This window comes from Pelecanus crispus, chromosome 3 (genome assembly GCF_030463565.1).
Source record: "Pelecanus crispus isolate bPelCri1 chromosome 3, bPelCri1.pri, whole genome shotgun sequence".
In the NCBI taxonomy this organism is placed as follows: Eukaryota; Metazoa; Chordata; class Aves; order Pelecaniformes; family Pelecanidae; genus Pelecanus; species Pelecanus crispus.
This window is the reverse complement of record NC_134645.1, coordinates 125,961,002-125,987,775: the sequence shown is the minus strand read 5'-3', so window position 1 is coordinate 125,987,775 and position 26,774 is coordinate 125,961,002. Positions and strand designations below refer to the sequence as shown.

Here is a 26,774-nt window from a genome sequence, read left to right as displayed (position 1 = left end):
CGATAAGGTCTCCCCTCAGCCTCCTCTTCTCCAGGCTAAACAAGCCCAGTTCCCTCAGCCGCTCCTCATAAGGCCTGTGCTCCAGACCCTTCACCAGCCTTGTTGCCCTTCTCTGGACACGCTCCAGCACCTCAATGTCTTTCTTGTATTGAGGGGCCCAAAACTGGACACAGTATTCCAGGTGCGGCCTCACCAGTGCTGAGTACAGGGGGACAATCACCTCCCTGCTCCTGCTGGCCACACTATTCCTGATACAAGCCAGGATGCTGTTGGCCACCTTGGCCACCTGGGCACACTGCTGGCTCATGTTCAGCCGGCTGTCTACCACAACCCCCAGGTCCTTTTCGGCCAGGCAGCTTTCCAGCCACTCCTCCCCAAGCCTGTAGCGTTGCATGGGGTTGTTGTGACCCAAGTGCAGGACCCGGCACTTGGCCTTGTTAAACCTCATACAGTTGGCGTCGGCCCATTGATCCAGCCTGTCCAGGTCCCTCTGCAGGGCCATCCTACCCTCGAGCAGATCGACACTCCCACCCAGTTTGGTGTCACCTGCAAACTTACTGAGGGTGCACTCAATCCCCTCATCCAGATCATCGATAAAAATATTAAACAAGGCTGGCCCCAATTCTGAGCCCTGGGGAACACCGCTCGTGACCGGCTGCCAACTGGACTTAACACCATTTATCACTACTCTCTGGGCTCGGCCACCCAACCAGTTTTTTACCCAGAGAAGACTACGCCCGTCCAAGCCATGAGCTGCCAGCTTCCCAAGGAGAATGTTGTGGGAGACGGTGTCAAAGGCTTTGCTAAAGTCCAGGTAAATGACATCCACAGCCTTTCCATCATCTACCAGGCGGGTCACCAGGTCATAAAAGGAGATCAGGTTGGTCAAGCAGGACCTGCCTTTCATGAACCCATGCTGGCTGGGCCTGATCCCCTGGTTGACCTGCACTTGCCTGTTGAGTTCACTCAAGATGAACCTCTCCATAATCTTTCCCGGCACTGAGGTCAGGCTGACAGGCCTGTAGTTTCCCAGGTCCTCCTTCCGGCCCTTCTTGTAGATGGGCATCACACTGGCAAGCCTCCAGTCATCAGGGACCTCCCCGGTTAACCAGGACTGCTGATAGCTGATGGAAAGTGGCTTGGCAAGCTCCTCTGCCAGCTCCCTCAGCACTCTTGGGTGGATCCCACCTGGCCCCATAGACTTGTGAGCATCCAGGTGGTGTAGCAGGTCGTTAACTGCTTCCTCCTGGACTATGAGGGCTCCATTCTGCTCCCCATCCCTATCCTCTAGCTCAGGGGCCTGAGTACCCTGGGGATGACTGGTCTGGCTGTTAAACACAGAGGCAAAGAAGGCGTTAAGTACCTCAGCCTTTTCCTTGTCCTCGGTGACAATGTTCCCCCCTACATCCAGCAAAGGATGGAGATCCTCCTTGGCTCTCCTTTTATTGCTAATGTACTTGTAAAAGCATTTTTTATTACCTTTTACAGCATTGGCCAGATTGAGTTCTAGCTGGGCTTTTGCCTTTCTAGTTTCCTCCCTGCAGGACCTAACAAGATCCCTGTACTCCTCCTGAGTTGCCCGCCCCTTCTTCCAAAGGCGGTAGACTCTCCTTTTTTCCCTGAGTCCCTGCAAAAGCTCCCTATTCAGCCAGGCCGGTCGTTTTCCCCGCCGGTTGGTCTTATGGCACGCGGGGACAGCCCGCTCCTGCGCCCTTAAGACTTCCTTCTTGAAGAAGGCCCAGCCTTCCTGGACCCCTTTGCCTTTCAGGACTGCCTCCCAAGGGACTTTCCCAACCAGGGTCCTGAACAGGCCAAAGTCTGCCCTCCGGAAGTCCATAGTAACAGTTTTGCTGCCCCTCCGCTTGGCATCACCCAGAAATTTAATTGAATTTTTCTAATTTAATTTAATTTTTCTAATTTAATTTTTTAATTTTAATTTTTAATTAAATATTTGATTCTTTAACACTTCATATATTTTAGATTATGTTAAGCAAAAAAACACCCAACAAAAATTTTTGCTTTCTCCTGTGTGCCCACCCCAACCTCTAGAAAACTCATAAATATTACCATGGCACTAGTCAGCAGGTTGTTTATTGGTGCAGTCAGGCATTCATCCTTTTCAAGCTCCCATGATTTGCTGGAGCACTTGTAAATTTTCTTGCCTTGGGTAAAACCATCTGGAATAGCTGACTGATAGCATGGCTTTGTTAATATGTCCCCTTCTATTCCAATGCCCAAGCTGTTTGAGCAGGAAACTTTATTATCTGTATTGAGAAAAAGACATAGAGGTAGAAAACTAGGAAGCAGGGAGATTAATAATTTACCCCCATCAAATCTGTGACCTCCTGAAGTTCAGAGTTCTTTAAATTAGTTAGGATTTCAGCTTGCTCTCTTCATTAATTATGACCTTTCCAGGTGTACATGTCTTGCAGTCCGAATTTTTTGGAATAATGATCATAATAATGATAATAATTTTTTGTTGGTGTAAGCTGGGAGCTGCATGACCATGTTTTAACACCAGAGACAAAGCTTGGTGGTGCAGGTTGCACCAGAAGAAAGTAGGGACAGAAGATGGCTGAACTATAACTGCTTGGGAACGTACTGGGACCACTGTCAAATACAGTGAAGACAAAACTTCTTGTCTATTTATTTTTTAAAATTGCAGCAAAATTGATATTTTCCTCTATATTTCAAAATTTCCTGTCAAAAAAAAGGAACAAAAATTCTTGGTTAGCAAAAACTGCTCCTGTTAGGTGTCACCAGTGAGAAATTTATGGCATCTGATTTAACAAAGATACTGGAATTTCCTATTTAACAGCTTTAAATAGTAACTTTTTTCTTACCAGGTATGAGGTGCAGACTTATATTTTCACTGTTGACTTCCTGTCCAATGCGGTTAGTAAACTTGCAATATGCTGTGAACTCTTTCTCTTTGCTGCATTCTGTTTCTGTGTAATTGTACATGTAGCAAAACAAATTTCCGTCTTTCTTTTTTACTGTATGGAAGGATTAAAATAGGTTAACACAGATTTGGGGTCAGTCAGCTAGCAGACAGCAGAAAGCTTCTGCAAAACTTTCTTTTCTGTGGGTCCTAGAGAAAAAAAAAATTGTGGAAAAGCTTCCTTTCTGTATGCTGATCTCTGTCTCTTACTCCCCACCTAATAAATCTTCTGGCACCTGCTGCATGATCAGTACCTTTTCAATTACTGGTGTATGAGCAAATCCTGCCCAAGCTCTCTTTTACTGTGCAGGAACCAAAATTTGCTTTAGAAAACGTTTTGGAGAATACTCTTCCTGTTTCTGCTTTTACCACAGGTTTTTCATTTAGGCTAGGATACTTTTTTGATGTTCTTATATGGTTCTTTTGAATTCAGGATCTGTACCACACTCCCAATGCTTTTCAATACGCCTGCGCCTCAGGGTCCCTGACTGCAATCCCTTCAGGCATTTTTCTCAGCCACCGAAGGACCCCTCAGTCTCCACCTGCTTTACGCTTCACCCTGTTGTTTTTGCACTCCTGCGTGTTTCCTGGGTTAGTTTAGGTAGCTCTTCTTTGCTTTTTTTCAAACTAACTGTTTTGTTAAAAACTTGAAAACTTCTGGTATATAAAAACATGCCAGGGAAGCTGCAGAACTGCCCTAAATTTGAGGACATAGAAGCTTAGGCTTTTGTGCTGTTAAACATATGTTACCTGTATCCTTGAAGAAAATAGAGTAGTTCTTTGAATTGCATTCTTAATGTGTTATTATATATTTTTCATTAATTATTAGATCATCTCCTTAAATAATGTTTCCTTGATACTCAATTCAAAAAAGTGGCAGAGTGGAAGATAAAAGCAAATAAATGGAGTTCAGCAATTTCTAATCTGAACAATGGTGAGGATGCTCACTTCTCACTGCCTGGCAAGCCAAGCCAAACATTGAATTTACCTATTATGTATTTTTCACTACAGCAGTGACTTCAGTTGCTCTTCTATTAATCTCAACCATGATCCCCAGGCATAGCAACCATCCTGAAAAAAGTCCATTACCCTTTTTTTACGCTCTCAGGAGTACTTGTGGGTTGTCAAAATAGCAGTAAGCATGAATTGGTTACACAGACCTAACTGAAAACAAAAAAAAACCCCAAGGACTGGGTTGTGACACATAGTGCAACTAGTTATTCGCAAGTTTATTGTTTCTTACCAACTGGAAATTCATATTGTTGAACCATGAATGTAACATTGTAACTTTCCATGGTGCCAGCACTTATGCAGCACTGAAGGGCTTGTTGCACTTTGCACTGTATAGGTGCTGTAATGGGGTCTATCAGGATGTCCTGCTTCAGAAGCGAGGAAATAACCTCGATTGTCATATTGGCAGAACTCTCCAGGTACTTCTGGGAGAATGTGCAGATGTAGGTGCCTGAAAGAAGTGACACAAAAACCATGTCTCAGTCAACAGAGGTGCTCCTCAGCTTTTGCATGGTCATGAGCCCTAATACTGAACAAGTACAGAGTTGTAGGCAGCATCATGTCTTGCTGTCCTCCAGTAGTTATGATTTTAACTCTTTTTTATTTACTGTGGCAGGGCTAGGGAATGCATGTAAATGATCTGGTATGGAGATTTCATTGCCTTTGTAGTCAATACAAACCAGGTTCACTCACCGTTCCAGTCCTGTGTGGCACTCTTCACTGACAGCACAGACGTGGCTGGAAATTTGCTATTTTTGACGCACATATGGCAGTCTACTGCTGTTGTGTTATTTCCAGACTGGATTTTCCAACTGACACTGTCATAATTGCTCACATCACTTTCACACGTTAGATTGAATGCATATCCCTCAGAAACTGATGCGCTTATGCTTGAAGATATTGTTACATGGGCTGAGACAACACAAGATAAATGTCATATTATTGAGAGTCACTTATAATCATTTGCTTGCAAACGACGTGTGCCACAGAGGCCACCTACATGTTAAAAAGCTGATGGTCTGTTACATGCTACCTGACTCTTACCTGTCTGGAAGTACGTCACGCTGATGTTTTGACTGCGCCTAGCACCATGTCCAGTCTGCAGCTCACATGTATATGTCGTCACTGTACCTGACTTCTCAGGTGCACATAGTGATTGACTGATGTTGAGCTTGTAGTCAGTGCAGTTTTCACTGAAATTGGAGACTCCTAAAGAGAAATAAACATTCCTTGAAGGGCTATGGATGTCCAAAAATACCTGGGCTCTGGGAAACACAAGCAATCACTCTAGCTAAAGAAGACCTTGTGGGTTTGTATGTAAACTTTGACAGCATGGCACTTTTAAGTCATCGTTGATGAAGTTCATTCACATCTTTTACTCTGGCAACACTCACAGTGGTCTTCCAAAGGCCTGAAGATGGCTCTCAGCATGGTACTGGGCACCTCCTGCCAAAACCTGTCTGAGAGCAACAACATTGCTTGGATACCTCAGGATAAGCCAAAATGAAGAGTATTCTCGTTCAGCCTAACCTCATTATCTGTGATATTTAGGATGAGTAAGATAAGTAAACCGGGAGTAAATACTGCAGATTTTATTGTTTTCTTATTTTGAAATAAACAGTTGGAGGTACTTGACAGTCATTCAACTTTAAATCTAAGACTGCGCGTTTACCTATAAGGGGAAAACCCCACTAAAGCTGTCCCATGGTGCAGCTGAAAGTGCATCTGGCATGACAGCAGAGTTTCTGGGGGAAAGCCTGACCACAGGGAATCAAGGGCAAAACAGCTCATTACAGTAGGCCAGGATCACCCCTCTCTCTGCAACCACTGCTGCACACCAGTACCTGTCCTCTGTGGAAACGACTGTGCACATGAGCTCTGAAGGTTTGCTTTCATTTTGCTGTCCTGCTTTCTGCTAAATTTCATTTATAACAAACAGTTAACAATAAACAGTTAATCCATACCCATAAAACATTGAGGGCAATAGGCTGTTTATTACTGAGGTTCATAGACATTTATGAGCGTTTCTATTGATGTTATTTTGTAACTCTTTGTAACACATTTACTTGGCGCTTTATTAACTCTTTATATCCATATTATAAGTAAAGTCTTGTGGGATGCCACTGACTCAACTGGCATGTGATGTATCGCAACTACAGTTGGAGAGGGAAACTATGCACTCAGTATTTAGCTATGGTGCAGCTGTTTCCAAGTGTACACCTGCCTCTCTTAGTTGCCAAATCTCAATATGTGGTACACAGAAGCTTTTCATATCCCAAGGGTGATTCTGGAGACAGTAGCAGAGACTGATGCACTCATCCTTGCTCTCAAAACTAGACAATGCAGAAACAAGTTTTTTGGAAAAAGTCAGTATGATGCTGGTCCAGGCAGCTGTTTCCAGAAAAAAGTGTTTTGGAAAAAGTTGGTATGATGCTGGTCCAGGCAGCTGTTTCCACCTGGGATGGCACAGTTTTATGGATCAATGTCTGCACAGTGCATGGAGATGCCCAAAATCCCACTGGCACCTGTGCAACACATATGGAGTCTGTACCACACTGTCCATCCATTTTCCTTCCCACACCCCCCCTTTGGAGCATACTCCGTATTAATCCTAGGACTTGGCCTTTGAGGTAGCCAATTAGGAGGAGATCTTTGAAGAACGAACAAACCTAGCGGGTGAAAGATGATCTTTTGTTAATCTTACCTGTAATACTGATTGCTCCATCTACTTTCCAGTCACCAGTAAGTGATGGTAAGTGTCTGTCAATGCAACAGGACAGCAGAGGACTGTTTGTCTGCATTTCAGGACTGTTGCATATAACATCGATGTTATTTAAGTTTGCAGTGATGGATAGTGGAGAGACTGTTATTGTTTTCGTGGCCTTGTATATCCGTGTGTGAAAATCATTTCTCTGTTCGAAAGTGCACCTATAGGAACCTGTAAAGCAAAGGTGATATCTTAGCATTGAGAACATGTTTTGCTGTTTTTCCTCTACATTTGGAGTTAGGAGCTGGGAGCTACTTCCACGCCTAGTTTTCACATCTCCCTGCTCTGCAGTGGCTCTGCTACTTGATAATCAAAATGTACCCTCAGGTGATCTGCAGTATGCTTTCTGCAGATTCCTGGTGCCAAAGGTATCCAAATTAGGCAGCTTCAATATTGATGGGTACCTGAGAAGACACCAACACTCTGGGACTGAAATACTTAAAATCTGGCTGAGTTGATGTTTTGGGGATCTGTATATGGCCCATAGTCCACATGGCAGCAAGATGTCATGGTAAGAATGTAGACTGACTGTGCAAAAGGTTCCTACACAGAATGGGTGAGAGATAGGTGCCCAGGGTGGGCTCCACAAGAGCTGGCACTCTGAGTGTAGGCACATAAGCTGCTCAGAAGCTACTGCCAAAGAGAGCAGAGTATTTATCAGACACATTCTCAGGCACTTGTCTCCTAGATGCAGCCAGGCTTCCTTCTGAAATCGGGAATCAGAGCTCCAAACTTCCTTCACACTTTAGGTACGTGGGTTCCCCTTCCCCATTGGGATAGTCAAATGAGTAGGCTACTTACATAGGAGTGGAGACACCAAGGTTCAGGGCATCCTTAGCCTAAAGAAGTTTGGACCCATGACTCCTACCTTGCATATGTGTGCCCAAATACCTGGTCACAGGCTACCCGTTTTGAAGTTGAATGTAAAATTCATGGTCCAAAGAGAAGAACTGAGTGGGAGCTTGAGTCAAAGCTCTGATAATACATGGTGATTCCCCTGATAACTCCTCCGAGCAAAATGCCACCAATTTACCTGTTTCTGATTTTCAAAAAGGCCTAAACGTGAACACTTGAAAAACTGTAACTCCGAGCTCTGATTAGTTAGCTTGTGTTTGCAAAGGGGGCAAGGGCCATCAAGGACAAATTCAACCACAGTCTCAGGTTACCACACTAGAAGGGTGGGAAGGCCTCACAACCATGCGGTCACCACTGCCTCCTGTGATATGGCAGTGAAGCCTGGCACTGAGAATACCCAGGCCTGTGAACTTCAGTCAGTTCACATCTTACCAGCAATGCCAGTCAGTACGTAGTTCATTAAAGAAAAAAACCCAAAACACTGGAAAATTATGAGGGAGAATGTATTTTTCACATTTACTTTAGGAAAATCATAGAATCATAGAATCGTTTAGGTTGGAAAAGACCTTTAAGGTCATCAAGTCCGACCATTAACTTAACACTACCAAGTCCACCAATAAACCAATTAAGAGGAGAGTAATAATTTATTTCATGTTTCCTGGCTTGGTGGCTGGATTATTTTTTAATGAAAGTAAAACTTGGAATCATTAATGTTGGAAAGGACCTCTAAGATCATCAGTCCAACCATCAACCCAACACCACCATGCTGCATTGTGATACCAGTCACTGCATTGCTCTTCGTTTTTTATAGAACTAGTCACACTAGAGATTTATATCTGCTGTTTTAATGACAGAAAGTCATACCAGAATCGTTCACCGTCGTGTCACTAATTTTAAGAACTGACTCTGAGGTTTTCATTAAAAATTTTCTCTCCATCGAGTAATGGAAGCTGGGTGAGATGATCTGATCGAAGTGATACCAGGTCGCATTCTCAGATTTTGAATTTATCTCACAAATCAGTCTTACTGTATCCCCTTCAAAAAAGTCTACAGGACTCACAGTGAAGTTTGTCTGATCTGGGAAGACAAAGAACAACATTCTGCATTATTGTCATTTCAGCTCATGTCTATATGGTGTCTTTCATGTCATGGGAATCCTAGATGCTTCACAACTAATATGCACTCAGCATCAGTTGCAGGGCACTACCTCTGATACGAGCTATGCAATTTTCCTGCAACATATTATTCTACTATCTTTGTTAGCCAAAGATCCCAGAAGGTTTTACGCAGAGAGCCAGAAATATTATCACCACCACTATTTTCTAAGTAGATAAACTGGGAGGAGAAGCAACCAGGTTGGAGTAATCCTCTGATACAGACAGTCCAGCACTCAGCGCACTGAGAATACAGCACCTGTGGGGCACTTGATCAGGCAACTGAATTGTAACACACTGTCCAGCAGCAGCATGGAAAATGTGCCAAGGAAGCTGGGGAACACGTTCTCATGTAAACTGCAAGAGGTTTTTGTTTTGTTTGAAGAAGTGGAAAGCGCTGGCAGCCTGATACGCTAAAAGTTGTCTCAGTTCTGGAGGTGAACTTAAGGATATTCAATCTCTCTCCCATGGAGAGACTGCATCAGGGTTCAGTGGAGTACCTGGAAGGATTTGGTTTTCCGTGGGAGGTACTGCGTGCATGGTCATCTCATGTAAGTCCTAAGCTTTGGTGGGACAGGATGAAATGAAACAGCCAGAGAAATAAATGTTTTTTGAAGATCCAGTACCAAATACTCAACAGTCTAAGACATGGTTCTGGCTAGAAATACTAAGGTAAAGGTTGAAGGAAAATACTGAGAAGCTTTAAACTTACTAGTTATTTCTTCTGTGAAGGTAGCTTTGTTTAGCTGGTATGATGAATTTAGAAATTGTGGTACAAATGTGTTGGAAATTGCTGTCTGATCAAAGCTTGCTGGTCTTGCTTTTACTTCGTAGTTCACAAAAACACTTCCAGGCCTAAACAGATAGAAGAATAAGAGAAGCACCAGAATGAAATATTCTTGCATATTAGTGGGTTTCTATGTTGTGGTGACCCATCTTGCATGGCTAGGAAGGCTTCACAGGGCTAACCTGTGAAGGCTTCTGTTGTGACTCAAGACTTGCTCTGGTATGCAAGAAGGTTGTGCTACAGCTCTTCCCAAAGCAAGAACACCTTTATGTGACATCTCCTTCATCTGCTATCTATTTCTAATAAACTTCCCTTAGAAAACCTGAAATACAGCTGCATTTAAATACATGTGGACTTAAGTAATGTCTCTTTTATCCAAATCCAATGTTATATCCAGAGTCAATGTACTAATTCATCTCCCTGATAACCTGGGAAATAATGTTAGGTTTACTGGCATCCTTTTACCCTTTTGGGTGGAATTCAGTCTTTCCCACAAAAGGTTTTAATCTAGATGGAGAATGATTATGTTTCTTAGACTTTTGCACAGTACTGAATTTTACCTGCAGTCTTATTTCCATGCTAATAGTTGGGCTTTCCTGTGCAGCTATTAAACTGTTATTTAGTATGTATATACTGGGCACAGGCTCTAGCCAGAGTGAATGTAGTCTTTGCTGACTGGTGTCTCCCTGAGACTTGACAGAAAGATTTGTTTCTTCCAGAAAATATGAAATTGTTTACTTACCTGAAAGCAGTTACTGTTGCCGATACAAAACCTGGTAAACATCTGTAGCTAGCATTAAACTGTAAACAAAGACATATTACATGACATAAGTCCTCTGTATATTGATCTAGCATGCTTAAAATAGGAAACTTTCCATTCAGCATTGCTGTGAGTAAGGGCATGTAGCATCTCTCATAGAACAGGCCTGGTGCTCTCCCCACTGTCATGGGTCAAATTTGTGTTGATGGTTATATTCCGTGTGTGCTCATGTGGATTTAAGCTAGGACCAATAATGTGATTTTTTTTCATGCTTTTGATGCAAAAGATTCCTAAATACTTCCCTGTCAGCCAGCATATTAAAGTGAATGGGAATATTGTCATTGCCTTTCAATGGAGGTCAGCTTTGGCCAACTTTGTAGCTACCACTGCTGCATACTTCACAGATCCCCACAGAGACAGTGACAGCGCACCCTCTTTCCCAGACACTTAGGGTAAACACCATATTTCTTAGAGAGCTTTCTGCCTTCAGAGGTAGAAAACGAAAGTCATTACCGCTTTTTCAAGGTCAGCTTTGTATCTTTTGTATAATTCAGAAGAAGAATCCCTGAGATCATCTGAAAAGTTTTTGTTGAGTCTGACTGACATATTCATTACAATAGGATCTCCCATGCCACAGGTGTCTGTAAGGAAAAACATAAAATTAGATGTAAAAATTAAAGCAATGCTTACAAAGTGATTTCTTAGCTTTTTCTTCTAACTTAACCATAGATTCTTAGAATCATATAATGGTTTGGGTTGGAAGGGACCTTTAAAGATCATCCAGTCCAACCCCCCTGCCATGGCCAAGGACTTCCACCTGACCTTGAACACTTCCAGGGATGGGGCCTCCACTACCTCTCTGGGCAACCTGTTCCAGTGTCTCACCACCCTCATCGTAAAAAAATTCTTCCTTATGTTCAATCTAAACCTTCCCTCTTTCAGTTTAGAGCTGTTGCCCCTTATCCTGTCACTACAGGTCTTGGTGAAAAGTCTTTCTCTGTCTTTCTTATAAGCCACCTTTAAGTACTGAAATGCTGCAATAAGTTCTCCCTGGAGCCTTCTCTTCTCTAGGCTGAACAACCCCAACTCTCTCAGCCTGGCCTCATAGGAGAGGTGTTTCAGCCCTTGGATCATTCTTGTAGTCTTGTGCTGAGGGCTCCAGAGCTGGACACAGTACTCCAGGTGGGGTCTCACTAGAGCATAGTAGAGGGGCAGAATCACCTTCATTGACCTGCTGGCCACGCTTCTTTTGATGCAGCCCAGGATATGGTTGGCTTTCTGGGCTGCAAGCTCACATTGTTGACTCATGTCCAGTTTTCATCCACCAGTATCTCGAAGTCCTTCTCTGCAGGGCTGCTCTCAATCCCGTCACCCCCCAACCTGTGTTGATACTGGGGATTGCCCTGACCCAGGTGCAGGACCTTGCACTTGACCTTGTTGAACTTCATGAGGTTCACATGGGCTCACTCCTCGAGTGATCAAGGTCCCTCTGGATGACATGCCTTCCCTCTAACAAATCAAGTGCACCATTCAACTTGGTGTCATCTACAAACTTGCTGAGGGTGCACTCGATCCCACTGTCTATGTCATTGATGAAGATATTAAATAGTACAGATCCTTGAGGACATCACTTGTTACTGGCTTCCACTTGGATGTTGAGCCATTGATGATAACTCTTCGGACGTGGCCACTCAACCAGTTCTTTATCCATCTAACAGTCCATCTGTTAAACCCATATCTCTTCAGTTTAGGAGCAAGAATGTTGTGGGGGATCATATCAAAGGCTTTACAGAAATCTAGGTAGATGACACCTGTAGCTCTTCCCTTGTCCACTGATGCAGTCACTCCACCCTATAAGACCACTAGATTAGTCAGGCACAATTTGCCCTTGGTGAAGCCATCTAATCCTAAATAAAAATCTGTCAAGTTGCCAAGATTCATCTGTATAATAGGAAAGTTGGGATTCTCCTAATTTTCTATACCTAATTTAGATGCCTGGCATCTATTAGATATTTAGACTCCGTCTCAAGTTGATGCAAAGCTATAGACAACTTCAAAAGGTGATACATTCAGAAGGTGATAGACAGCTTTCCTACAGTGGTTGAATTGCTACATTGCTCCAGTTATAGAGAGTTTGGATGAATAACTTTGATCAGATACTTAACTTTTACATAGTAAAAGTTACACAGGTTGAATCTCCACCTATGTTTTACTGAAATGAATGGAAAAATCCTCAATGAAATATTCTGGGTGAAGACCCATCAATGGGCATGAAAGATCATAAAATGCTTAGAGAGATACTGAAATTTTCTAAGCTGGGTCCGTTTAAGGACATGTCCATACCATGCAGTGGAGGAGTATTGTACCCAGGGCCCTGGACTTCTAAGGGGTGTGCGACTTCCACATGGAAGAGATACTAGCTCTAGTCCTGGAAATAGTACAGCAATATTGATATGGGGCTGCTCTGTGATAAAAGTATTGCCTCTAAGCAGAGTTCATTAGAACAGGCATGGTGACAACACTGGACTTCTTCCAGCTCTAGGGCTGCCTCTGGGTATGTCTGCATGTCACTCCATCACAAGTCAGAGGCAGAGCCTCGTGGGTGTTTGTCTTGGATTGCAGAGACAAAAGATAGTGCTCCACCTCAGTGCTGCCAAGCCTAAGTATCCAGTCATCAGTCAGGTTCCTAAAAACTCATGGGCACCTTGTCACGAGAGTCATGAAATAAAACCAAACAAAAGATATATGCTGGGTTCCTTTTCTTCTTTTGAGCACTATGGCACACTTTGGTCACATTTGTAAGTTCCTCTGTTGAAAATCTGATGAGATGAAACTTCCTTTGCTTAACAGAAGCTGAAAGTCCCAAAGAGGCATGTGAGTGATTCCAGGAGCTGGGGCTGCTGTATGGCGCTAAATCTGCAATTACCCACATCACAAAGAGAAGAGCTCTAGACCACCTCTACAGACTTTCCACATTCATAGACAATGTGGTAGCCAGCTCAGTCCTGCCATGTTGCTTTATCACACCTTTAACAATATTCCATCTTTTAACCAGTATATGAGTTGTACAATGATGAAGTTCAGCACTGTCTCTCCTTACCTTCAGTCTGAGGCTCACAGTAAGGCCCGTAGAAAGGCATTTCCTTCACGTAGCCACAGGGCAGGGCAGGTGCTAGGCTGACAGAAGGGCAGGTTATCAAATCACTGCACACTGCACTTGGCCAGGCATATCCATTTTCACAAGAGCAACAGCTATTGTTCTCACCACTGAGCAGACAGACTGGTGTCAAACAGACAGAGAAATACTATGAGAATGGTAGACAGAGCATAACGTATCACATGATATATATTTACCCTGCTATATCTTTATGCCAGTGATCTCAACTAAATATTGCCCTTCTTGTGAGTTCACTTCAGTGATGCAAACATGATAATCTGATGCCTTGCAAATCTTACTACACTAATTATAAATGACTAACCAGAAATGGGAACCAGACTGGTACAGGGATAAGTCTGATCAATTATTTTTAAGTAGTTGAATAGACATGTGAAGCCTGATCCTAAAAATTTACCTGGCCTATTAGCCAGGGTCCTATGATAGTTTTCAGATTGGATATTTCTATATTGTCTGGGCTGAAAGCAAATGTATAGCCTTTTAAAGATTGTAAGAGCATGTATAATCATTCAAAGTCCTGGTGGCTAGTGAGATGCTGTGTCATTCTGACTGTATCCTGACAGATGCTGCATGAGAGAAGGTGACATTATCACAAAGTGCTTTAAAAACAAACATTCCCTCTAATTAAAAAAAAACCAAAACACTTCACTGTAAGTTTTTCTGCTCTTAATGTGCCATTGGCAAAGTAAGGTATTAACAAAGTGATTTTTACACATTGCGTGTGACCCTGAAGGCCTTTAAAAGATCCATTTGCATGTTGTTTTGAGAACTGATGAACACTTCCTTTCACTGCTTTATGGGCCAACAATAAGAAGGTACCACATCTCTTCCTCTGCTTGGTGTGTTTGTATATCCTCTGCTGTATTAATTACTTGGATGTGATGTTGCATAACCACAACTCAGGTAATAAAACCTGTCTGATATCTTTCCCTGTAAGAATATGTTTAGTGAGTTATAGCATGAAAAGACTGCATTGCATGCAGCCTGTCTCTGTCAGCATCAGAGTACAGCCTCTTACAACAATTTACGTTCCAAATCCAAGTGGAGGGAAGTAAACAGTCTGATAACTGCTGTCGCAACTTCCTGAAACTTGAAAGTAACTCAGACTGCTTGTTAGTCAAACTGGAGCAAAATCCTTTGGCTCAGGCTTCCTCTCGCTTTGTCCCTTCCTTAGGTAAAGAAAAGCATTCAGGGCTATTCCTAATGCCTATGTTATATAAAGAGGAGTGGTGGGATGCAGGCAACAAAACCTGCTGTTGTGTGCTAGAGCTTCATTCTTGTTGGGTCTTTCAGTAGGCAGCAGAGACAGCTTGGTTTTGCTGATTTCTAAGGGTGATGGATGGTAAAACTGGGAGAGATCAAATATTGGCAAAAAAGCATGTCACCCAGAATATAAAAATAAATAACCAACCCAAACAAACAACTCACCTGTTGTAATGTTGATGTTTGAAACTGTCACATTTACATTTGAAATATTTGTTGAAACTGTAAAAGTAAGGTTTTTGAAATACTCTTTGATTGGCTCCAGAAAAGTTGAATCCATAAAGCTTACTTCAATGTCAACAGTGTACTCCAGAGTGGGAAGGTCAAAAATAAACACTGAAAGAGAAATAGCATGAGACTGCAAAGGTGTGTGTGAGGATAAATCACAAACTGCTGGTTTCCAGTTTGGCATTTGGGCTCTTTGTTGCTATTCAATGGTAGCTTAGTGTGGCACTCTGCTTTGGAAATCTTGCTTCCTACTCAGCAGATATTCTGCATACATTTTATCTGCTGCTTGACTGACAAAAGCCAGATTTCTTTGGTCTCAGAGCAATAGGAAGCTGATGTAAATGGCATAACTTATACAGAGAAAAGCTGTCTCGTCCCTTCTCTCCTTTGACTCAGCAAGAGGATGGGTTGTCAACCATAGACTGAAGCCATACAGGATTATCTTGCGTCCCCTGTCCTGCTAAGAGGCTCGGGTTTTTAATACACCGTGTCTTTGAACTTGCATAGAACTTGTGCTCATATATGTCATCATATGGATGCCATCCAGAGGGACCTGGACAAGCTTGAAAAGTGGGTCCATGTGAACCTCATGAGGTTCAACAAGGCCAAGTGAAGGTCCTGCACCTGGGTCAGGGCAATCCCCAGTATCAGCACAGGCTGGGGGGTGATGGGATTGAGAGCAGCCCTGTGGAGAAGGACTTGGAGATACCAGTGGGTGAAAAGCTGGACAAGAGCCAGCAGTGTGTGCTCAAAGCCCAGAAAGCCAGCCATATCCTGGGCTGCATCAAAAGAAATGTGGCCAGCAGATCAAGGGAGGTGATTCTGCCCCTCTACTCTGTTCTCATGAGACCTCACCTGGAGCCCTGAGCCCAGCTCTGGGGTCCCCAGCACAAGAAGGACATGGACCTGCTGGAGCGGGTCCAGAAGAGGGCCACAAAAAAGATCAGAGGGTTGGAGCACCTCTGCTATGAGGAGAGGCTGAGAGAGTTGGGGTCATTCAGTCTGGAGAAGAGAAGGCTGCAGGAAGACCTTACTGCAGCTTTTCAGTACTTACAGGTGGCTTATAAAAAGATGGGGACAGACATTTTAACAGGGTCCGTTGTGATAGGACAAGGGGTAATGGTTTTAAATTAAAATGGCATAGATTTAGACTAGATATAAGAAAGAAATTTTTTACAATAAGGGTGGTGAAACACTGGAACAGGTTGCCCCAGAGAGGTGGTAGATTCCCCACCCCTGGAAACATTCAAGGTCAGGTTGGATGGGGCTCTGAGCACCTGATCCAGTAGAAGATGTCCCTGCTCATTGCAGGGGGGTTGGGCTAGATGACCTCTAAAGGTCCCTTCCGGCCTGAACTAGTCTATGATTCTATGATTCTATGTCAATCTCTGACAGGACAAAAGTTTCCACCTCTTTTGTTTGTGCCTTTACTACTGTACTGGTTTTGTCTGGGGTAGAATTAAATTTCTTCATAGCAGCTTGTATGGGGCTGTGTTTTGGATTTGTAATGAAAACAGTGTTGATAACAAAATGGTTTAGTTGTTGTGGAACAGTGCTTACACAGCATCAAGGTTTTGTCTTTTTTCCCCCTTTGTCCTCCCAGCAAGCAGGCTGGGGGTGCACAAGAAGCTGGAAGGGGACACAGCTGGGACAGCTGACCCCAACTGACCAATATGATGTCATACACCATATGACCTGGAGTGTGATGCCTACACCATATGACGTCACACTCAGCAATAAAAGCTGGGGGAAGAAGAAGGAAGGAGGGGACATTCGGAGTTATTCTGTTTGTCTTCCCAAGTGACCATTATGCGTGATGAAGCCCTGCTTTCCTGGAAATGGCTGAACACCTGCCTGCTGATGGGAAGTGGTGAATGAATTCCTTATTTTGCTTTACTGATTAAACTGTCTTTATCTCAACCCATATGTTTTCTCACTTTTACCCTTCTGATGCTCTCCCCCATCCCACTGCAGGAGAGTGAGCAAGCAGCTGGGTGGTGCTTAGCTGCTGGCTAAGCAGCTGCAACAACTACTCCCCCTTGATGACTGGGGTTCAGTAACTCAAGAGGTGCTGCCCCCAATAGTGATTTCACCGTTGGCTTACTAGAAACCTGCTCTGTTACCATACATTTGTGTACGTACTCTTTTGCTTCTGGCTTTGCATCTCTGTCTGGAAGCTTTCCTCTCCTGGCACACTGTCAGTCTGTGGAAAAAAGAGAGTGAAGGTCTGTGAAAAAATGAAGTGAAGCTTTAGCTGCTGTTGTTGGCATGAAAGAATTGTGACAAAAATACCAGCACGGATAATTTTTTTCCTTCCACCAATCTTTGCTGCTCCCCGCTCCCCTTTTCCTCTTTAAACAGAATATTTATATCTTCCAAGCAGGGAAATGTTAAACACTAGCTGAGGGATGTACTGAGTTTGTAGGTGTCTGCATATCTCTGCAAGGCAATTGTCTCAGCATAAACTCTGTGTCTGAGCTGCAAACCTGCCATGGGGCAGATGCAGTACTCTCAGTCATGGGCCAGCCTTGCAAACTGCTTGGGAGACCTGGTCACTCAGCCTTTGAATCCAGAAAGTGGACTCATATTGTCCTTTGCTTTCCTCTTTGCTCTGAGCTTCCAGTTCTGCAGCAGCAAAGCCAGCCTGAGTAGGAGTAGAAAGGGGATTGAAATGTCTTGGCTCCAGCTTAGGTGTCAGGTCAGCTATTTTGTGGGCCATCAGTAGCACGCAGTTGACCAGGGTGGTGGAGACACAATTTCGGTATGACTGGGTTCACATAGAGTGTGCCAAGTGAGATGCAGACAGTCTTATTTTTTTTAATCATGCCCTAAAAGTACATTGACACCACAGTAAGCAAGAAAGGCTAAAGAACAAGCAAAGACACAAGCAGGAAATTTGCAACTTCGCCAGTTTCTTGAGTTCCACTGAAATCTTTATTTACAGAAAGGGTGAATAGCTTGGCAACTCTTAAGACATCTTTTTACATAAAGGAAGCATCTGGTGTGTGATTAGAGCCAGGCTTCATATAACAGCTGCACTGGCACTGAAGACCCCAAGGTGCATTGACATTTTTGCACTGCTAGGGGTACTACCTTTCACCTTAGAGGTTAGCTGCAAAAGATACAGAAAGCCCACTGTGATCCACTTCTTCCCCCAGGTTTGGTCTCAGTGCTGTCCTTTTTTATTCTCCCAAAACAACTACAGGGTATTACTATGTTGTTAAATACTTCACATATTTCACACCATTAAGTGATGACTCATTTGTAGGATCAACCAGGGATCAATGATGCTAAAAAAATAAAGTGTTACTCTTTCAGTGAAAATGCCTAAGTGCTGAACTGCAGAGAGTTTGAAAAAAACAGAGCAAACAAGATACTTGGTCACTATTAGACATCTGCTGAGGGGCAGACTGGAACCAGCTATATCTTGGTTTGCCAAGACAGGGGATGGTGGCAGAAGCAGCTTAAGGAGTTCCCACCCTCCTCTTCACCTCTCCTTGCCTTTTTGCAACCTGCTCAAAAAACCACATTGTGTTCTGGTTAGTCCCTCAGAACTAAGGTCCCTGTGGTGTTAGGGGTTGAATAGAGATGTTAGAATATGTTTTGGCTTGATAGGGTTCATAATGTAGAAGACAAAAGAAGTATTTTCTGGTCTAATAATAACTGTAATAGACCAAGAGCTGGTAGATTTAGACTAGTTTTCTTTACTAGACTATTTTAACTTCCATTTTGTCAGTCCCTTTGTTTCTCTGTTCCTCTTTGGTCATTTCTAGTTAGGGACTATTTCTGCAGAAACTGCCTGTTACCAAACCCATATACAGGACGAAGCACAAAACAGATTTCCATAATTCACACTACTGATGAAGCAAAAGAGATAATGTGAGAATTACTGAAAAAGTGGGAAACTGAAGTAAAGTCTGAGTCCAAGTGCAACATCTAAACACAAATCACTCAGGAGTGGTGTTTTGGTCATGTGCACTCATGTCCTACTGTCAAGACAGTGGTGAGTCTCCTATCACCTACCTATAAGCACCTCTGTGCCTGAGCTAGTTTTGTTGACTTACTTGGTTTCTCTCTCTCACAGGATGGGTGAATCCCATCCAGGAACAGTGCCCATGTAACTGTTACCTATAGCCACAGGGACAGCAATTTAAATCCCTTGCAGACTAAACCAAGTGAGAAACCAGAAGTTTTGCTCAGTTCCTTCTGGAGAGGCTTTAAGACTGGGAAGCAAGAGCCCAGTTCCTGGATTTCTCCATCTCTTTTACACACTGGTGAGACTCCGGGTTCAGTTTCCCCACCTGATCTTACACTGACTTCCTCTAAGGTTTTGTGGATGTAAAGGAGAGATATAGCAGGTGGGTGCCACAAGCAGAGACCAAATGAAAACCAATGGGTCTGGAAAAGGATACTCACTACGTCTTGGAAGAACGGATGAAAGGTTGAGTCCTGTGATTTCTGGCAACATGCTGTGACCAGTAGAAATAGGCAGTGGAGACCTGCAGTAATCTGGGACGGCATTTTGTCCAGTGACTTTGCTGTACAGCCTGAGAGGAAAATGAAGGAAAAGGATTGGGGAATTTTCAGCTCACTCACACAGTAGGAAATACCAGCACACTCTACAAAAAGAGTATGTTCAGACTTCTTCAGCACACTCTGCCTGTTCACTCCATCCAAGACAGAGCACGGAACAAGGTCTGTAATTATTCCTCTGCCACTGTCACCAGACTGTTTCCCTCATACCTCCTTTTTTCACGTACCTACTCAAAATGGAGGGAGAAAGAAATCGCTTGGAGAAAGCAGGGTCCTAAGTAGATTCCTAACAGGGACAAATGAGGTGCTAGAAATTCATCTGCCATGAGAAAAGTTGACTTTGGATCTTCAAATATTCCTCACAGTGGTATTTGGCAAATGCACAGCCAGAACATGAGGGAACAGTGAGAAATGTTGCTGTAAGTAAGGGCCTGTCCCGTTGCATCAGGGAGAGCTCTGCTATCGGCCTTGTCTCACTCTGGAGAGGGCTGCAGTAACATCATGGGCTCAGCTAGAGATTTCTGTATGTGTGTTACCCCTTGGCTAACAAGGGAAACAATGAAGAGTGATATTCCTGGAAAAAATCCATGTAATTTTGAGTTTTTAGTATACATCTCCATTAGTTGCACTGAAGATAGTAAGTAAATAACCTAGAAGCCATGAATACTGACGCACCAGAATATAATGTGGTGCCTGAAATCAAAACCCAGAAAAAACAACCCTAATTTATTCATGCAGTATCTTGGATGTGGAAACATAAAGGGAGAGGTAAAACATGCATGGACCCTTACAACAGGTGCTGACACATTTATGCAACCAGAGGGAATAGAGAAAGGGAGTTGAAGAATACGTAAAAATACGTATTTTGCTATGAATATGCACTTTCTGATTATTCCTACCAAAGCACTTCCCTAGCTCCCGAATGAACAGCTGGTAGAGAGAGCTACAGGAAAAGGCAGAACCCAAGGAGATTGTGAAAATCATTGTAAGAAAGGAAGGCACTGAGAAAAGACTCTTAAGAATAGTACTGAAGAGTACCTGATAACATCAGCTTGATTGAAATAATAAGCTTTTGTAAAATAGTGATCTTTTTGTACTGAAAAAGTTGTTCATACAAACTCAGGCTTTGAAAGGCTGTGAATCACCAGGTGAAAGCAGAAAAAACAGCGCCTCCTGAGATGATAATGAACATTGGCCACGTCTGCCTATGCCACCACATTGCATATCAGAGCTGGTACTCCCAAGTAGACAGGGCACTTAACTGTGACTTTCCTGCTCAAAAGAGCCCATGACAGAAAACTAATATGAGCACGATCTGTGGTCTCACCTTGTGAATGGATAGAGGACAGCAATGAGCTTATAGCCAAGCAACGTGTTTGTCGTCACTGATGTGGGTTTCCAACAGGCATTTGTCAGGGTTTCTCATCAAAAGTGGTTCTTAGAGAGATTCATCTGCAGTGAGAACTTCACCCAGATACTGACCTGGTTAAAAGATAGGAGTCAAAAGTCAGAAGAAATTATTTGCTTTTCCAATAGAGAGATGTTATCACCAGAGCTCCACAGGAAGGTGTGCGAAAGCCTGCGTCTTACCCTCCGTTCTCAAGTGATGTGGGAAAGGCAGTGATTAGTGACACAACACTGTGGAAAACTTTAAATGGTTGAAGCTAACAAAAGCAAAGTCTGCCTGTGAAGATCTGCATAGGGACCTCAGGATACTGAGTGACTGGGTCATGAAATTCAGCACTGATAATTGTAAGGTAGAAAGAAATGATCCTGATGTTATGTATTCTGTGATGGACTCTGAACTGACTATTACCACTCATAAATGGGGTCTGAGGAAATGTCAACTGAACTCTGAGGAGCAATTTAAAAAGGAAAATTAATTTTAAGATATTCTAGCAACAAAGGGAAAAAACACAAATCAGAAAACTATGCTATCTGGACATTTGAGCTGACCCAGTATGGCTGCTCTTATGCTCCTGTATAGGAATAACCAGAAAGCAAGACATCTCACTGATTCAGAATATTTTCCCAACCCACCCCAAAATCCATTTAAAAGAAAAGACTGTTACAGGGTTTTTTTTAATCCAATGGATGAATGGCTGGCAGAATTGGAAAAAAAAACCCCAAACCAATCCAGGGAAAATGAAGTGTCTGTTCAGTTTCCTGAGCCTGTCCATCAGTATATCCAACATTCTACAAAAGAGACTATTTTGCTATTTTGAAAACATCATCCACTTGTGACAACCTCGAGACTTCCATGGATCTGGCTGATCCCAAGTCCAAGATGGATCCCAAGATCCAAAATGGATCAAGAGGGAAACATTGCCAAGTTATAAGCTGTGACACAAGTCCTTGAGATAGTGACATGAATTAACAATAGAAACACTAACAAAACAAAGATTTCTGATAGTTTTGTATGTACAGCATCTGCTCCCAACATACAGTACAATAGCTTAATCTGTTCAAGGAACTTGTATTTCATTGGTAACGGGTTGATAAAACAGATACTAGAAAGGAAAAAAGGTCATTAAACAAAGTTTATGATGAGGTTAAACAGCATCTGCTACAGTTTTGCATGTATATTTTGCACTGTTCACAAACTTGCGTTCATATTCAAATGTTGTGGGTCACCCTCTATTTTCATATACAACCTTTGTGCAACCATGTAGCTGAGACCAAACGCCCTGTTAATTGTATATATAAGAAACCATATAGATGACAACTCATGCAAATGAGAACTGTGCTGCTACTCAGGCTTTGATAGCTAGTCAAAAGTCCAAAAATCCCAAAGCAGTATCTAGAAAGCCAGAATACAAGCAAACAAACATCACATTGCAAATGGGAAAAATATTAATGTCCTTCTCAAGTAATGTAGCTGTTCCCCTTGTTCATTTGATGTTTCATTGAAAAAAGAATCACTGCAAATTTTTCAGCAAGCAATTTCTCAAGTCTCTATGTACTTTCTGTTGCTACATAGAAGCTATGTGGGCACATTCATCATTTCTCATACACACTGTCTCCTGGGAGGCAATAAGTATCTTTGACTTATAAAACCCCAGAGAGCTAAAGAAGCCCAAGTTTGCTACCAAATCTCTTCTCCTCCACAGCATTCAGGCTGAAAAATGTTTAAAATTAACTCTAAAGTGCAGAAGATTCATAGAGGTAAATAGCAAGGTCTCACTTTAACCCAGAATATAGGTGATCTACATGACCTCCTTTTTACTTTTTCTGTAAGTTTCTTTTTCATAAATATTGCAAAATAATTACACCCTCTCTTGCAAATCCACCTGGCACAACACTTACTATCCCATATGTTTTAGAAAATAAAGATGACACCCAGAGATATAATATGGTTTACCTTCTTTTGTGATTCAAATAGAAGATCTCCTAATTAGATCCATCTTAAACATCCTCTGCTTTCTGTTACAGCCCAGGCTGCTTTGGTCTCTCTCAAAGGGAAACCAAGACACAGGAACTTGTATAATTAGCTAAACATGTTATTACTGCCCAGAAAACGAGCTGCCTCTTGAGCCTGCACTCAGTTTTCAAGTGTGAGGCTGACCAGAGATGCCACTGCAGAAAACCCACAAGGCATTTCAAGAGGAGACATTTCCTGGTACCATTCATCAGGCAGTACTTATTATTTCCCCTCTGCACTAATTTCTTCTACATCTTATCTGCAGATTACTTCATCAAGTAGACTAACTTCTTCCGCTGCTGTTACTTTACCTGCTTTGTTCTAACAAAAGAGGGTTTCGGGGACTGGAAGCAGTGAAATCATGTTTTGTAGCTATGGCAAAATATTTGTGGCCTTTGACTTAAACAAGGGAGGAAACCCCTGAACTTTTCGTACCGAAGCTGGCAGCGTGCTTGCTGTGGGCTGGACCTGGCAGGCATTAGGGACACGCATTGGTGCCCTTGGAGAAGCTGCACAGAGGTGCAGACCTATGGCTCTGATGACTACCATGGAAGGTGGGGAAAAGCAGGAAATTCCCAGAAACCAGACAAAACCCTGATGCCTTACGTATGTTTCTACCTTGAACAAAATCTGGAGCCAGGAACCCACTGCACAAACAGGGGACACCTGTCGCAGTAACAGTGGGGTCCTTGTCCCTACAGTGTTCAGTCACGGCTGGTTTATCAATGGAATTTGTTTCCACAGCGATGCGTGTGAGGCAGTGACTCACTGAGCTTGTGTAATTCCTGTGAAAAGTTTGGGATTAAACCCACGTTGTGGGGGATTATTTTTTAAGCAGTGATTAATTCAGGAGATAGGTCTATGAATAGAGTTCCTGTTCCCCCACAAACTGGAAACGGTCCCTGTGGAGATCCTGACTCAGATCCAGACTCATTAAGAAGTCCATGGGGGGCAATAGCCTCATGGTGTAGGCAGATGTCCCCAGGATCTCCAGAGCCACTGTGCAGCAGCTGAAGGCCAGGTGACACACACCAGTGCATCCCAAATGGGCGTGCGACTCCAAGGTAGACAATTGTGTCAAGCTGTAAATGCCACTTATTGTCACACTGCAGAAGGAAAATGGAAGCAAAAAAGTCAGTAAGATGATGATAAGGTGACAATGCCTTTCCCACTTCTACACTAGTTCCCACTTGTCACTAGTTGTGACATCGGGGCTGGTCCAGCAGTTACAACAGGGTCATGTTGCCAGCTGACATTGGCTGTGTCAGGGGAACAGGAGGGATGGCTGTCATGGCAGCATTGGGCATAGTTTGGGTTGCTCTTGGTGGTATCCATCTAGAGTAGTAGTGGTCATTTTTGTGTCACAGTGAGCTTGGACCAGGTCTTCAATCATTTATCAACTGTCTGCGGTGAGTGTGCTGGTTGCTCCATTTCTAACAGCCCTAAAACACGTCACAGCATTTTGCCTCTTGCTGGGTCTGAGTCATAAAAATCAAAATGTGTGTTTAGCAAAGTTTGCCCTGCAGCCTTTGCAGGTGTCAGCATTTACTAAGGATGCTAAGGATATCACAGTATGTGACTGTAAACTTGCCTTCAATGAGCCAACTTGAGGGTGCATTGTCCTTGGCAGTAATACAGCTTATTCCTGTTCCTTTTTCTGCAAACCTGGTCACCTGCTGCTCCCCACAATGTGGTGAGTCAGCCCTCAGCCTGCCATTCTGCATCAGTTTTAAGGTGATAAATTGGCATGATTGATGCTGTTGTTGCCCTTACAGCTTGTCCCTGCTGCTGCAGTGGCATCGGTCTGGTTTATTGCCCACTCAAGCTGGTTCAGGAATCTGAACAAGCAGAAAACGGAGGCTACATCTACAGCACTAAATGCAACCACCTGTCTCTCTGCACACGGGTTTTGTGGCTGGCCTTGTGCTGGTACCTTCCAGACCCCTCTCTGACCCAACTTAACTCACTGTCCCTGCAGAAAACTAAGCCAGCAACGAGGCGTCTAGTTTGCTTTCGTCTGAGCGAGTTTAATCAGCTCAGCGCCAGGGCCAGAGCAAGGAGAGCAGCAGATCTGTGGCCCCAAGCAGGGAAGGGGGAAGGAATAGAGGTGGGTGGGAAGGGCAGGAGGGTAAGGAGAAGGAGAACCTCTTCCTTTCTGCCCTGACAAGCAGTTCAGCATGAGCCCATGGTCTATCCCTACAGAAACAGCTGTGTCGTATTGACCCAGTGTTGCTCCCTTGGCTGTCTCCTTGCAAGTTTAGAGAAGCAGCAGTGCCAGCGCAGAGGATGAGGTGAAGAGGAGGGCAGGCTTGGCTTAGACCAAGCTAGCTGTGGTGAATCTACACTGTTCACATTGCCAGCCTTTGACTGGAAAACCAACCAGATTTAAACCCTCCCTCTCCCCCCCCCCCCCCCCCCCCCCTTTTTTTTTTGTTGCTGTGGCTTTCAACAATTTTAACCAACAGCACCTTGGGGTGTGGGAATGGAAACGAATGTCAGCAATGGGAAAGGATTCCTTAAAAGAGGGTTTCTGCTCAAGACACTGTATCATCAAACTGCAGCCTAAAGGTATGAGATATCTTATAGAATCATAGAATCATAGAATCGTTTACATTGGAAAAGACCTTTAAGATCATCCAGTCCAATCATTAACCTAGCATCACCAAGTCCACTACTAAACCAATTAAGGGTAGAGTAGCAATTGGTTCACTTTGCAGGAGAATGTGAAAATTGCACAGTGTCAGAGCATTAGTTATGTAATAAACTTGGTATGTGAGCACAGGGGGGTGTCCTGATCATCCTGCTCTTTTTTCCTGTATTCATTCATCATGTACTGTCATGTCACCGAAACTGAGACCTTCCTGAATTTTAAAGTTTTAAAGTTCCAACCCCAGAAGACTTTTACTTTAAACATCTGAGACTGTACTTAAAGAGGCATCACAGGCTCAGGAAAGCAAGCAAAAAGTGTGTTTGAGGATATCTGCTCTGAACGAGGAGCACTCATCCAAAACAAGGCGGAAGTACACTGATCTTATAATTCACTGGAAATGTGCCATTACGAAAGCACGTGAACACATTTCATCTGGCATGAACACGATAGACCAGTGTAATGCTTCCACATAGGTGCAACCTGAGAGATACCATTCAAAGCAAAAGTAAATATGGAAACAACTTAGAAATGAAGTTAACAAGATAACAGCCTTCTTGACTCACCCACCTTCATTCCAGTCCTGGCTGTTAGCACTTCAGTCTCATCTCTAGAATATAACCTCAGCAATTTGTGTAACCAAATCCTATTGCCACTTGTATACCAAACTCAGAAAAAGACAGCAAAACCTCTCCAAAGCTGGATGCAACACTGCAGGTTCTTACACCATTTGCCATTCTTACTATTTTTGAGTCTGAATTTTACATGGTCAGCCTCTCAGAGAAACGTGTTTTAGAAATGGAAGGGCAGAGTGAATCCCATGCATATTGGAATTAATAGGCAGATTATTTTGAGATAAAAGGTTTTGGGGTGAATCTGGCAATGCCTGGGACTTCATTTATTCTATCTCTCACATGACTTTATATCTTTTTGCCTGCCTCAATCTTGCAGAAAAGAATCTGGAGTGAGTCCTCGCAAATTGCTACCTAACTCCACTCAGCATGATGTTGTTGAAAACAAAGGTAATCTCATTCTTAAGTTTACTAACAAGTATTTTTATTTTAAGACCTGGAAGGTAACAAGAGTACTCAATGCTCCTTGGCGGGAGTGCTGTGTCTGGATGTAGCTGTATTGGAGAGCATCCAAAGGAGACCCACACGAATGCTAAGACATGAGCAGAGTACGACCTTGTGAGGCTGAAGGTTGTTCGGTTTAGATAGGAGAAGACTTAA

General features: G+C 43.2%; 1 protein-coding gene across 1 annotated transcript in view; it reads right to left on the bottom strand.

Moving 5' to 3' along the window:
* ADGRF5 (adhesion G protein-coupled receptor F5) overlaps nt 1–20,838 on the bottom strand; it is a gene marked incomplete at its 5' end in the record, with an annotated part of 31,139 nt that extends 10,301 nt beyond the window's left edge. The window contains 15 exons of the mRNA XM_075707746.1: nt 2,068–2,264; nt 2,844–2,996; nt 4,185–4,403; nt 4,646–4,864; nt 4,997–5,161; nt 6,657–6,890; nt 8,439–8,651; nt 9,441–9,583; nt 10,258–10,316; nt 10,789–10,916; nt 13,376–13,555; nt 14,879–15,049; nt 17,084–17,144; nt 19,361–19,488; nt 20,802–20,838. Of these exons, the coding sequence (XP_075563861.1) occupies nt 2,068–2,264; nt 2,844–2,996; nt 4,185–4,403; nt 4,646–4,864; nt 4,997–5,161; nt 6,657–6,890; nt 8,439–8,651; nt 9,441–9,583; nt 10,258–10,316; nt 10,789–10,916; nt 13,376–13,555; nt 14,879–15,049; nt 17,084–17,144; nt 19,361–19,488; nt 20,802–20,838 (2,307 nt within the window). The remainder of the gene's footprint in view (nt 1–2,067; nt 2,265–2,843; nt 2,997–4,184; nt 4,404–4,645; nt 4,865–4,996; nt 5,162–6,656; nt 6,891–8,438; nt 8,652–9,440; nt 9,584–10,257; nt 10,317–10,788; nt 10,917–13,375; nt 13,556–14,878; nt 15,050–17,083; nt 17,145–19,360; nt 19,489–20,801) is intronic.
* Nucleotides 20,839–26,774: the final 5,936 nt, after the last annotated feature.